The 14112-nt window shown below is 38.4% G+C and overlaps 1 protein-coding gene across 5 annotated transcripts in view; it reads right to left on the bottom strand.

Annotated features, from left to right (window-relative positions):
- SMARCA2 (SWI/SNF related BAF chromatin remodeling complex subunit ATPase 2) overlaps positions 1-14112 on the bottom strand; it is a 182944-nt gene that overhangs the window by 159976 nt on the left and 8856 nt on the right. For all 5 annotated transcript variants that reach the window (XM_073345222.1, XM_073345221.1, XM_073345225.1 and 2 more), the window contains 2 exons: positions 9522-9782; positions 2669-2798 (listed from right to left, as the gene is read on the bottom strand). In XM_073345222.1, coding sequence (XP_073201323.1) covers positions 2669-2798; positions 9522-9746 — 355 coding nt within the window. In that variant the 5' untranslated portion in view covers positions 9747-9782. The remainder of the gene's footprint in view (positions 1-2668; positions 2799-9521; positions 9783-14112) is intronic.

Genomic DNA, 14112 nt, shown 5'->3' with positions numbered 1-14112 from the left:
GACCCCACGAGAAACAACCCATTAGAGGACAACTACCCACTAAAACAGCCATACTGGGTCCGATCAATGCTCCAGCTAGCCCAGTATCCTGCCTTCCAACAGAAGCCAATGCCAGGTGCTTCAGAGGGGATGCACAGAACAGGCAATCATTGTGTGATCTATCCCGACATCCACTCCCAGCTTCTCACAATCAGAGGCTAGGGACACCCAGAGCATGGGGTTTCATTCACAATTAACATTTATGAGCTAGCAATTAGTCAGTTTTTATTTTTATTTTGTGTAGATATTTTTAAATCAGTGTCACATGGAACTAAGCCAAACTTTTGATCTCATCAAAACATCAAGTTTGCTTGACAACACCTATTTTCCATAAAACCATGCTGAGTGGCATTAATTATGCTACAAAACTTTACTTCTTTACTGACTATACCCCATATCAGTCTTTCCATGGTTTTGCCTGGGATCAGTGTCAGGCTAATCGGCCTACAGTTATCTGGGTTCATTTTGTTTGCCCTCTTTTAAAGATCAGTACGACATTAGCTTTTTTCCAGTCCTTGAACTTCCCCAGTCTTCCAAGATTTATTGGAAGTCAACATTAATGGTTCAGATAGCTTCTCTGCCAATTTTTAATGCTCTTGGGTGCAAGTTATCTGGTCAAGCAGTTTCATGCACACCTCAAATGCCTGCTAACTTCAATGGACATTTTGAGTAAAACAATACATCAGATCACATGATGTATGGAATAGGTGGCCTGTAGTATTTCAGGGACCAAAGCTAGAAAATAATGAAGGAAAGTGGACATACTTGCTTCAGAACCCTTAAAATGTCCTCAGAGGAAAGTACAATGAAAATGGACAATCTTCAGATCACTTTAACCTCTCCAGTATTAGGACCAAGTATAGAAATGTAAGACTGGAAGGGACCTCAAGAAGTCATCAAGTCCAGCCCCCTGGGCCGAGGCAGGACTAAGTAAATATAGACCATCCTTGACAGGTCCAACCTGTTCTTAAAAACCTCCAATGGGGAGATTCCACAACAAACACTTACACATGTTGTAATAGTTCCTATTGACTTCAGTGGTACATGTGCTTAAACAAATGTCAACATGATTTTCAGGATTGGGTCTCTATTTGGGAGGATACCAAATTAATTCTAACTTAACCAGCTACTTGCCACACAACTTCCGGATAAAATGCTATTAGCTAATACGTATGTTCTTACTGCCTACTTAAGTTCAAAGCCTGCAGCCAAATGGTCAATGAAAAAAAGAGATACTTCCCCCGCTACTTGTTAGCTTCCAAAAATCTTACTGTGTCACCCATCTGGAATCCTTCCCCCACATGTATATGAGGCACTTTCTACCACCACAATCTTCTTTTTGTGGAGGTGAAGAGAGAGGACATGTAAGCAAAGAAAGTTAAAGAAGTTCATAAGAACAGATTTAAAGAGGATTTCTGAAATAAAGATGGAGTGAACAGCTTAAACTGCCAAGACCAGAAGTTCAGCATTCTGTTTCCCCTGTGACATACACCAAAAAGAGCAGAAGATTCAGTCTGACTTAGCGAATCATTTTTTTGTCTTGTCCATTTGGTCTATAAACACTTCAGCACAGGGACCATCTCTTATGTTTGTACATTGACTAGCACAATGGGGCCCCAATCCTGATCTTGAGGCGCTACTGTAATACAAGTAGTTGTATGACACATTATTAAGCAGCTACGGTCCTAACAGGTGTTGCCAACTAAATCACTGCATACAGCTGCTTATATAATATGTCCCCCTTTAACATGTAAGCAGAGTCTCCTTTCTCTGTTACAAGTTGATGGGGCTGGAGGAGTTGGCAGGGCTGAGGGAAACCACCATAACAGCCTCTAAAATCAAATGTTGGCGATACCAAGACAAACTCTGACAAAAGGCAAAATGGCCCCCCAAGCAATTTCATGAGCACTGCCAAAAAAAAAAAAAAAATAATAATAATAAAAAAATCAATAACATATGGACCCACTTTCTGATCAAGTACAATTTACGGGGTATTTAGGTAGGACCACTGCCAGGTTAGAAGGGAGAGGTGGGTGTACAAAACACACCAACCATGTTTTTTGTCCCTTGGCTCTTTTCCCAGCACAACTCATAATGCAGTGCTTCTGCAGGTCTTGGATGAAGCTAACTTCCATTCTGCATGCCTGTTGTTGAACACAGATTTTCTGGCAACTGCCTATAACCAGTTCTTGACAGAATTTGGCTTCATCTGGTAGATATTAAAAGTTGTTCCAATATCTCTCTCAGGTATTATGCAGCACCCATTACCCAAGGATCTTAGGATCTCCCAATCTCCATGAGGTAGGAAAGTAATACTACCCTACTTTACAGAGAGGAAGCTAAGGCACAGAGCCTTAGGGACATGCTTAAGGTCACACAAGAAGCTGTGGCAGAACAGTGAATTGAACCCACTGCAAAGTTCCAAGACTGTATCCTAACCACTGGACCCCAGTATGTATCTTAGGTGAACATTCAAGGGAGCAAGAATTTTAAGTAGTTTTCAAAAGGTCACAATTCATCATGTCAAAACAGGCAAAAAGAAAACTGGGAAACCTATCACAAGGGAGTTGTGGCTCTGAATGTCTTCTAGGGAGCTGAAAAACATATCACATGAATAACATGTATCAACCTTGGCTATGCTGATCCATTGGACTCTGTGGTGGGCCCATTCCAGGGTGAGGCGGTCTCATACTTGCACTCTTCATGGAGCTACAATGCATGTCTTCAACCATTCCTTTTTCATGCAAGCCATCAATGGACTGCAAAATTAAAAAGAGATTTATACAGAGATATTTCTTTATGAACTTTCAAACTAGTAAGAGAAGTTAAAAGCTTACATAAATATATAAAAAATAGACTAAAATGAGTAAAAACCTCTACATCTTCTTACTGCAAAAGGGTACAGGCGGACTCTTCCTGCCCTAGTCTATTCTAGAGGTAGACCTCTTGGGACAAGAGACCATAACTCAGGGATGTTGGTCGTTGAAAGACCCCTCCCTACCTCTCTTTCCCCTTTCAAGTATTCATTGAGACATCTGGGCAGTTCCAAGCACCACAAACTGAAGGCAAGTAGTACTTGGTACCATCCAATCAGAGAGTTGATCTCGGTGGTCCTTGCTTATAAAGCTGGGAAACAAAGGCCACTTATGAAAGTAAACTCTGTAGCTCAGGATGGAATAAGACTAATTATTTTAACCCACTCTCTTCCTTTTAGTCACTGCTGTAATGGAATATCCCAAATGTTGTCTCTCTTTGAACATGAAGATTCCACTGCAGAAAGCAACCTCTTTTTTCAAATGGTGGCGCCCTCAAGAATCAGTCACTCACTCACCTTCACAACACTTCTCACCTGTATTTGGAGGGTGAGCATGGCCAGGGTTCTGGCCCCATCCCAAACTGGCCAAGACAGGGAAGTCAACTAAGGGTCAGAGAGATAATGCTAGGGGAGAGACTGTAATAGGGGATAGAGGAGAAAAATCCCTCTTTTTTTAAGCTCCATGTCATGGAAGAAAGGCCAAATCAGAGATAAGGGGCTTATGAGCAAAATTAGACATTTGAAAGCAGGAAATCAAACAGGTCACCAGTCAAAAAGATGTATTCCAATCTTTAACTGCATGTGCAGGGCTTGGGGTGAGCAAACCTTTTCAGAGATTCATAGATATTAAGGTCAGAAGGGGCAATTACAATCATCTAGTCTGACCTCCTGCACCATGCACAGAATCTCACCCACCAACTCCTGCAATAAACCTCTCACCTATGTCTGAGCTATTGAAGTCCTAAAATCATAGTTTAAACACTTCAAGGTGCAGAGAATCCTCCAGCAAGTGATCTGTGCCCCATGCTACAGAGGAAGGCGAAAAACCCCCAGGGCCATTGCCAATCTGCCCTGGAGGAAAATTCCTTCCCGACCCCAAATATGGCGATCAGCTGAACCCTGAGCATGTGGGCAAGATTCACCAGCCAAATAGGCTGGCACCTTGCTCTGTCCCCCACCTTCCCGGAATGAGAGAGAGGCTCTCTTTCCTCATGGGCTGAACTCCTGCAATTCTTGTAGGAGCCACCCTGGACACAGCTCTTGCCATCTGCAATTTTTAACTCTCAAAATGTATATGGATTTGTGGGTAATTTTTTTTTTTAATTTGAGAAAAATTAACCTGAGGGAAAACAGACTACTGAAAAAGAATGTAGGAAAAAAGTGCAGTAATCTATAAAGAGAGAAAAGGAAAGAAAAAGACAGTGTAAGCATGTCTTTATAGAAAAACTGCTTTATATACAATGTGTTTAATAGAGCTGGCCAAAAGTAGTAATATTTTCCACACAAAAAATGCAAAGGAAATGAAGCCACTTTCATTTCACTTACATTTTCACATAATTAACCCTCACCTGAAAATGGGATTTTAGGAAAAAATGACAGAAGGAAAAAAAATTTTTTTTTTTATTTTGAATTAAATCTCTTAATTTTGAATGAGGAAAATATCTCTTGCAAAAAAAAAGTAGTTAAAGCTATTTTTCATTAAAAAGCTTGGGAAAAAATTCAACTAATCTTTAAGTCTAAAAATCATTTTTGGCTGTTTCTAGCAGAAGAGGGGGAAAAAAAACACAAAGCCCCTCTCCATTCTGAAGTGTGCAGCCCCTTCCCATGCTATGAGGCACCCTCTTCTGGTTTTGGAGAGTTCACCAACATTGAAGAGGACACAGTTCTAGTTGTAGGTAGTCCACATGTTGCATACAGTTGCTACATTGACCCGTGTAGAGTTGGAGCCAAATTCATCTCTGGTGCAACTACATTAGAGTCAGAGTCACACTGTGGTTGAATTTGAGCCACAGCGTTTTGATGCTGAAGAACCAAAGCTCTAGTCCCAACTTTTCAGGTGGACAAAACATGATTTATACCGGAAATTGGTCTCATCTGCAACACTTGGGTCTATTACAGCATATACTCTGGCGTGACTCGAGTGATTTCACTGTATTATGCTAACAGGCAGCAGCGAGGAAGGTTCCGTGACAGTTAGAAGGTCAGTTAAGAAGAGAGAGCAGAACCAAGGGCCCTTTGAAGAGGTTCCCTCCCCATCCCTAATTAAAAAAAAAAGTACTAAAACACAGAAAGAGAGGATTGGTACCAGGGGAGAAACAAATGTATACAAATGAGAATGCCCCTATGTCAATTACGGAGTGGGGGATTCACCTGCGGAACTGCAAAGTAACTTCATAGTTAAAAGGATGCTTTGGGGTAAAGTGACCCAAAGATTTTTATTATATTTTTTTTTGGTAAAAGAAAAGCTTTTACAAAACCTAAGGCCAACACAAATATTTCCACAACTTTTAAACACCAGGGCAGGGGGAAATCTACAAATGACAGAGGATTTGCCCTGAGTGAATGTAAGAAAACCAAGCATTATGAAAGTGAAATTTACTAGAAACTGATTACCAACACCAGTGAATCTGATTGGTCTATTTTTTAAGTTGTCCAAACTATGAGAAGTTAAGATTAAAACAGCATGAACATTTTTAAAAGGTTAGTTTCAATTATGGTGTTCCTAACGTAAATGAGAAATTTGTACTTTTAAGTACAGTTTTCAACCTGATAGCCTCTATTTATAGAGCAACCCTTAAGAAAAAGTCCTAGAAAATGTAACAGGAGAAGAACCCAATTGGGGTCTACAAAAGTTAAGTAGAGTTACATATCTTTTCTATAGAATCATTTTATAGTTACATAGCAGGAATATAACCAACTCCATATAATGGTTAAAAAAATATCTTACAGAAAGGATCTCTAACCCTACCTCACTCCTACTGGTCCCATACCCATTAAATTATATAAAGACTCTTTTTTCCACAAGGAATTTGTTAAGGAAAAGAGTACATCCTATAACAATGTAATGGTGCTACTCCGCGTTTTGGGGATGGAGATAATATTTCACTAATTATCATAGAAAATAATGAGCATTAGAATTTAAGGCTTTTATTAAATGATCCTTTTTAAACATAGTCACTTTCCATTGTTCTATATGGATAAGCATTTGTGGGGACAGACTGTATGTCACAAATTGTTCTTCTGAAAACTGGGGGAGGCCTCAATTACATGCAGGGCCACATGACATTCCCATTTACAGAATTCATATTTTAGACAATGACTAAGCTTATGTAATATGTCTTAATTACACTGCCTTTATTGTATGTTTAAGTAACCACATTAATCCACAAGTTACACTGCATCACAATTACCTGAAGATCAAATCTCCTTAGTTTACAAATGAAGAATTTTTTTTTTCCTGACAGACCTGCAGCCTCAGCCTGGGATCTGAGAGTCAAGCTGAGTTATTTCTATTTATACACTGTCACTAGTGAATAAATTTTCTGCAGGCTAAATGTTGTTCAGTTATATACGTGCCATCAATGTAACTGCACTGGAATAATTGAGGGCATAAATGGAGGACAATGGCGATGCGAACGTAGCCCTGGCCACTGGGTCTTTGCCAACAATTTTGTTGATCGTATATGAGCCAAAGAAGAATCCATTTCACTCTTCCAGAGGTCTGATTCTTCAAGGTTGACAGTAATAAGTTATTTTTTCCCCACTGTTCCAGAGAAGTTAGTTTATTGTATCAGTCTTAACCATAAGTATTATATGTAAATTATTGATTTATAGAAAGAATAAGTTTTCTTGTAGGCAGGATTTCTAGTTGTTAGAATGCATAATTGTTATTTTTCATATCAGCATTGTTATTAAATATACAAACTGTAAGAGTTATGCTTTATTACCACCAACTTAAATAACTGATCAATATTAACATGTGCTTTAATATGTTCTTTTAATTTAGTATGAGGGTTCTATTATTCATCACAAGTTAATGACGTGTCCAAATGGCAATTGTATGTTTATATTTTATGTGTATAAGTTTTTTTTTTTTAATCTCCACATAGGGATGGGCCAGGCACACGTTCTCCAGCAGCACATTTCTATGCCACTTTTTCTCACTAGTAACATATTGTTGCATTTGATCATAACTGTGAAGAGTCATGTTAGCTTACACAATACCAACCACTACTGACTGGTATCACAAATAGGTGACATGATGCTGAATTAGCTGGCACAATGCTGGATATGATATTCTTTTGGAAGTTTTATCCCAGGTCCTAAGTGCCTAAGGAGCCCAAATCTCACTGGCTTGCAGTGAGACTCAGGGTATGTGCACAAATCGAGAACTGTATACGGGCTAGCAGTCTACCCAAGCTAGCTCAGATCTAGCCAGCATGAGTAACAGTAACAGTGAACACAGTGCAAGGTTTCAGAGCAGGTTAGTGAGCCAACTATGTAGCCAGGAGATATACCAGGCTTACACTACCCATGTTGAAGCCCATGCTGTACTGTCTGTACAGCTATTGTTACCAAAGCTAGCAGGATTTAAGATAGCTCAGATAGGACAGTCTTTGCTGTTTAGACATCCTCTCCAGCTCCCAAGTGCCTAAGTCACTTTTGAAAAATGAGACTTAGATGCTTCTAAAAATTTTACCCCTGGTCTGTGCCAATCAGTCACCATTGTTTCAGCTATCTAGACTCTCCACAATCATGATCACACACACAATAAAATTTTCTAGCAAAGACAAGCCTAAAGATGCCTGGGACAGCAGATCTGCTACTGTGGTCCAGAAGAGAAAAAACAACAGAAACTCCTTCCTCTCCTGTGAAGTTCCTGAGCTCTACAGAAGAGGAGAGCATGGAATTTGTGTGGTGAATGCTCTTTCAGCATTTTAAAAAGCCACTACTAGGCGACCAGGAGGGGGTTGGGGCAAATTTAGAAGTTAGAGACACATTGTGAACCAAAAAAATTGATGGAAATGGAATCTGTAACTGCTCTTCTGCTGAACTGCAGATGCTTTCCCTCTTTTGTGTGCCTCAGGACCTCTCAGGAGACAAGCAGCAATCAGAGATGGGGGGAAGCTAGGCAAGCAGCCCAGGAGCCCTTTGGAGTTCAGCAGGACACTGACAGCAAGGGGCACTACATTGACACTACAGTCATTGACACTACAGACACAAGATTGTAAACAGTGTTTGTGGAGAGAAACAGATTAGAGCTCAGCTAATTTAATGCTTCAAGTTTTATGTGCATAAAATGTAAGCACTGAACTGACTAAGCCCTACATCAGCTTGCCTCTTCAAACATGAAGATTTCAGAAGGTTTTACAATCAAGGACGCTCCAGCAACCGGTGACCTGCCATGCTCTTAAACTCCACAGGGCCCTGGCCCTGGGGTTTCTCTCCCCCCAGGTGGTGTTTGTTTTATGAATGTTTTAATGACAGTTTTTCATGCCAAAGATTTTAGCCAATGTCATGTCCTTGTTGATAACTTTAAATGGCATCCTCACTGACAATGATCCAGTCAGCATGAAAGCTGATAACTTCACTTCAAAATGTTTTTCCTTCAAAACTATCACATGCACTGTCATGAGCATCCAAACATGGAAATTGGGGCAGCTGAAGAGGTTTCCACTTCTGGAGAATTTAAAAAAAAATATTAAAAGTTTTCTTTAAAGGGGTAACTTTTTAAGTTGTAATTTGAAAACTGTTCTATCTACCCCTAATTGAGAGCACAATTCTAATTCCCCTCAGAAAGAGTGACCAAAATAAGTCATACTTAAAACATTTTACAGGAGCAAAACATAGGGTCTCTATATGGGAAACTAAGCCTGACAGGTGAAGCTTTATTGGAACCTTAATGCCATAATAACTTCGCTGCATAATTAGAAGTTGGAACACATAGGAGAAAGTTTCAGGAAGAAATCTCAGACACAAATATTTTCAGACAGCAATGATTGAGCAAGGTATTTAAGCACATGTATAACTATAAGCTCATAATCCCCACTGAGGTCAGACTAGTCACCTGCTTTAAGTTACACATACATTCAAGTGTTTTAATGAGCTGGAGTTTATGTAAGTTAACTTGGAAATAAAAATTTTCATCAGTGTGGAAGTTCTTTAAGCATAAGCCCTTAAGAGGCAAGAATTCCATTTTCATGAAGTTTCCTTCTGCAATAATAAAACAAAAAGGGAGAAAAATCCACTAAAATGCACTATGGAAGCAAAACATTTCCAAATGGACTTTTAAATAAGGAGTCTGCTCTAAGATGTAATGTGTGGTATAATTAGAAAGATTGCCAGGCTGGCCTTGTGATGCTCCATATTTATTCTCTAGTAAGGACTCTACCATGTCAAAATGTGTGCTGTTTACATGTCAGGTGACTATTTGTTTAACTGCCAGCAACCGCAGGCTTGAACTGATGTCTGAAAAAAAAATAAAAACATGCTCTGCGCAATCTGAATTGTGCATCATCTCCAGTAATAAAGATGGAATCAGAATTTAGTTGGTAGTTTCACTGGTGAGCCACAAAATAGAATACAGGGCTGCAGACAATATAAAAGTATGCTTTTATCAGTAGCTGTAACTCTGAGAAACATAGTGCTCACTTGCAGATACAATTACCTTGTGCATTTGGTGCATGCCCTCCTGTGGATAATCAGTGGGCCCCATGCTAGGCATTGAATGTGGAACACTAGGTGGTCCAGGACTCGGTCCCATCATGCTGTGTACTGAACCTGGAGAGGGTCCTGGTCCTGGGCTAGGTCCTAGAATTGGTCCAGGTGATGGGCCTGGCCCCGGGGAAGGGCCAGGATGAGGCATTGCGCCAGGATCTGTTGGCGTGGACATCTATATTCCGTCCCTTTTCCGATCAACAGAGCAGCTCTAATTTCAAAAAGAAACAAAACAGTATTTCTTATATAACATGAGGATTAGTGGAGTATAGTCAGTAAGAAAGTATGCTTGATAAAACAATTTTTTTGACTAGCATCAGACATACAGGTGACTTGTCATCAGCAGAAAATGCTTCAATGATCCTTAGTGTGATGCAGCAATTTGCCCATCCTTCAGAACGGTCATTGGAAGACTAGAAAAATGAGACAGTTCAGGCAGGTTCTGGATATATTTATAAATCATTCACAGAAGCAAGGTGGATAAAAATCAGCAATTTTTTAAATTAAAAATTGGATTTTATTTATTTAAATTAAATACAGGTTTATTAAAATGAACCTATTTACAATTTAATTTAAATTGACAATCATTTAAATACAAAAATATCAAGCAGGTTATGTTTGCTGCCAACATTTAAAAAAAGTAAAAATACTGAACTGATCAAAGTCACTGGCTAAGCACCCAGAGCCATAGTTTGTTGAAGTGCTAAACCAGCTTCTGACAGCAGTAGCCTCTTCTGCAGGTGCAGACAGAATATTTTCTCCAGTTTATTCAACTAGTTCAGTTCAATGACTAGTTTCTTCAAAGTTAAGAAACCAATTTGGAGTTGAAAAATTAAGAGAACTTGTTTTCTCCTTCCAGTCTATAAATAAAATCTGAGTGTGAAAGGATGAGATCTACTAGTTCTAAAATTTTCAAGGACAGGGTGACTAGAAACAATCAGTTCAATTCACAAACTACAGATAAGTTTTATTTAATAAATCAGTTAATTTTAAATGCAAAACACATTTTCATAAACTTTTCTTTTATGCATCCAGCACATTTAAGGTACTTTATGTCATGAAAAAAATGTGCATTTTAAATTATTTGGATGGAAATTCAAATTTAAACCTTGACACAAAATGATTACCTTTTTATTTACAGTGATTTACTAGATACTGCACCATTCACTATTTTCTAACAAGTATAAAAATTGTAAAAATAATATAATGTTAAGTGACATAATTGCTCAACTAAATGTGTATAGATATAGATTTATCCTCCTGATTAGCAAAAAGCAGCACTAAATTCAGTGTAATGTCATACTTAGTTGTAAATCAACATGTTTGAGCGGTTATCAACCAATAAGAATCAACCTTTAGGAAAATAACTGAAAAGTACAAATGCAAAACACAATTAAAACTGATAAATTAAATCAATGTTTCCTGCTTGCTGATTTAAATCATAATTAAAATCAGTAACTTAAATCAAAATGACTTAAATCATTCCATCCTGCACAGAACAGCGTATTTGATAGGCTACAGGAAACAACACCTGGAGAATACAAATATAAGTAACTTAAATCACTAACACCAATTTATATCTCATGGAGTTAGAGGGAAGATTGTTAAAGGCACGAAGGACACTTAGGGCTCGTCTATACTAAAATCGCCACATCTCTCCCATCGGCATAGTAACTCCACCTCCCCGAGCAGCGGTAGCTATGTTGGTGGGAGAGCTTCTCCCGCCGAAACAGCACTAGCCACACTCATGCTTAGGTCGGTGTAACTTACATCACTGGTGGCGGGGTGGTGGTGGGGGTATTCACAACTCTGAGCAACATAAGTTCTACTAAAGTAAATGCTAGTATGTACAAGCCCTTAGGCATCTAACTCACATCTGTGTCTTTTGAAAATCTCTCCCTACGTGCCTCAGAAGTGATTGGGGTGAAATTCTTACTTATAAAAATAATAATGCACAAAAAATTAAGGATTTTATGAATATAAAATCTTTACATTAGACTGATTTAAAAAAAAACACACACACAAGACATTAATTTAGGACTTTTATTACCTCAGTGTGCAATAGTGATATCAAGTGAAATACACAAAGGACAGACTGCTCTGGAGTGAAAAGAGAGTTGTAATTCACTTGAGGGGTTCTGTTGATGTCAGAAACCATGAGAATGCAGCTCATATGACTTATAAAATGACAAGAGCCCAGAGAATGAATTAGAAGCCCTCAAACTCGCTGGAGAGCCAACCATTTTATTTATTTCTGTGTATTTAACAAAATAAATGGAAACAGGATACAAGTTGGGATCATTCTTCATCTCTCTCACACTTAAGAGTTTTGTCATTGTCCAACATTTAGAACTTTTAGTTCACCAATGTCAATGAAAGACTCATGTAATGCAAGAACATGGATGTCCTCTAAGTCAATGAAAGGAAATTATAGGTCATTCCCTTTCATGGTTTGCCAAGAAATAATAATAATTAACTAAAACTACAACAAAAAAAATTACTTATTTCTAAATCAGGTGCTTTAAAAATAATAATTCTTGTTTTACCGTATGGCATCAAAATACAGTAGAGTTAACAGAGTTCTGCAGAAAGAGTGGACAGGTCAGGGGACTGATAACGGGACACAGAAACTTTCATCTCCCAGATCTAGAGCCAAAGACATGCAAACTAAGCCATAACACAACCTCATTATCCTCTAGTGGCTGTTCAGTGATGTATATGAAATAAGTCATCTCGACCCAGTTACTAGAGGACAGGTGTAAACCATCATCATAACTGGCTTCTCTACTGGTTCTGCTAGTTGGTTGCCAAGGACTGAATGTACATAAAAAAGAAAACTACCCTACAGTCATTCCACTAGGTTAGACAGGAGGCCTGAAGGCAAGGCAGGATGGGGATGGATATACTGCTGGCTGTTCCCTATTGCTTCTGTTCTGTGCACATGGAATTTGAAATTTACAGTATTGACAATCTTGCTCCTTTCAACAAGCTGTGTGTTCACAAAACCAAATATTGCAAATAAGAAAAAGGTCTTCTACATTGAGAGCATTCCCTGATTTCTCCCCATTAACCTAGGTGTTGTCAGGAGTCAAAAAACTTTTCACAAGCTTTTATTTATAAACTCTCTACTGTTATGTTTCATTATTTATTTATTTCTCTACTTTTAGTCAAGGCAACAAATTGGAACAAGTGCTGTTGAACTCACTTAAAATAAACTATCTTGGGAGCCCACTCCTTGCAGAATGAGACAGTGATACCTCTGAAGCTTTACTCTTCAAAACAAAAGATAACAACAGAACACCACAGGGCCTAATTAGTCCCCCTGCAATCCCTTGGCATCCCCACAAAAGGAATCATGTTTTTAAATGATCGCAACTGTATACAGCTTCTCAGAGGCCTGCAATAAGACTGTTCTTGGAATCAAAGACATTTCCACACAGCAAAAAGAGTTTTTAAGGGATATTTACCATGCTGAAATGTAGAGCAGCATTACAAAGACCCTTTTATAGTTGTCCCCCTATATCATGGAAGTCAAACACATTTTAACAAGGTAAAACCTAGCAGCATCACCACCATTAAGGCTGCATTTAACAGAAACTATGCAATCAATGTGAAAGTACAATAAATATTTTCATTGCACAACATCCTGAAATCCAATATCTCAGGCATTACTTGTACCTAAACCTGTTCATTAGAAGAGATATTGAACACTCCCTTTATATGCACATTTATTTCAAACTTAATTTTGAGTTTTCATAAAAATTAACAGGCCTCAGTTACAGCTTCATGTAAACGGCAAGGTAATTTATATGTACATTAGAAAGTTCATGTAAGCGAACTTGGAAGATTTAAGATTCATTTCTAATGAGGTACCAACTGCCTAAGCTGTAAATACAATCACTACTGGGGTGAATCCTGCCTGCCTTACTCCAGATCAAGCCCTTTAGTTTTATTTCTGTTAAGAGGGATAAACTCACCCAATCTTCTAAGATAACATTGTGGAATCTTCTTAAACCAATTTATATTCAGAGATTTTATTTTACAAAGAACACAATTCTTCTATACCAAGCAGTAAATTATAAGAGCTAACTTCTTGGAGGAATGTAAAAAAATTAAATAACTATGGCTATGAGCCAGCAGCAAGTTCTGCCTGAGGGTCCACAGGATTTAATAGTGGTGGTGGTCCAAACTATTTTCTGCGTCAGAAGTGGTCTACAAAATGAAAAAGCAGTGTGCCACTCTATAAACCAGAGGAGTTTATACACTATTCTATCAAATGAGGATCTGTTAATAAGGCAGAACTGTAAAAAAGATTATGGCTTAATAGGTTTCAAAAATATGTGGGGTATATGTTTAGTGGGATCATCAAAGGAGCTTAAAGAGACTTAGGTGGCCAACTTTAAACTCCTCTGAAAAAATCTCAGACTCAATTCAAAAGCAAAATTTCACCAAGAGATACCAACTACAATGTTGGCAGAGTGTGGGTCAAATTATGTCCAGATTACAGCAGCATATCTCTGGCTAGCATTTGGCCATGTGTA

This window comes from Lepidochelys kempii, chromosome 5, assembly GCF_965140265.1.
Source record: "Lepidochelys kempii isolate rLepKem1 chromosome 5, rLepKem1.hap2, whole genome shotgun sequence".
NCBI classification, from domain to species: domain Eukaryota; kingdom Metazoa; phylum Chordata; order Testudines; family Cheloniidae; genus Lepidochelys; species Lepidochelys kempii.
Note: the sequence above shows the minus strand (reverse complement) of the source record. Positions and strands in the feature narration are given on the sequence as shown.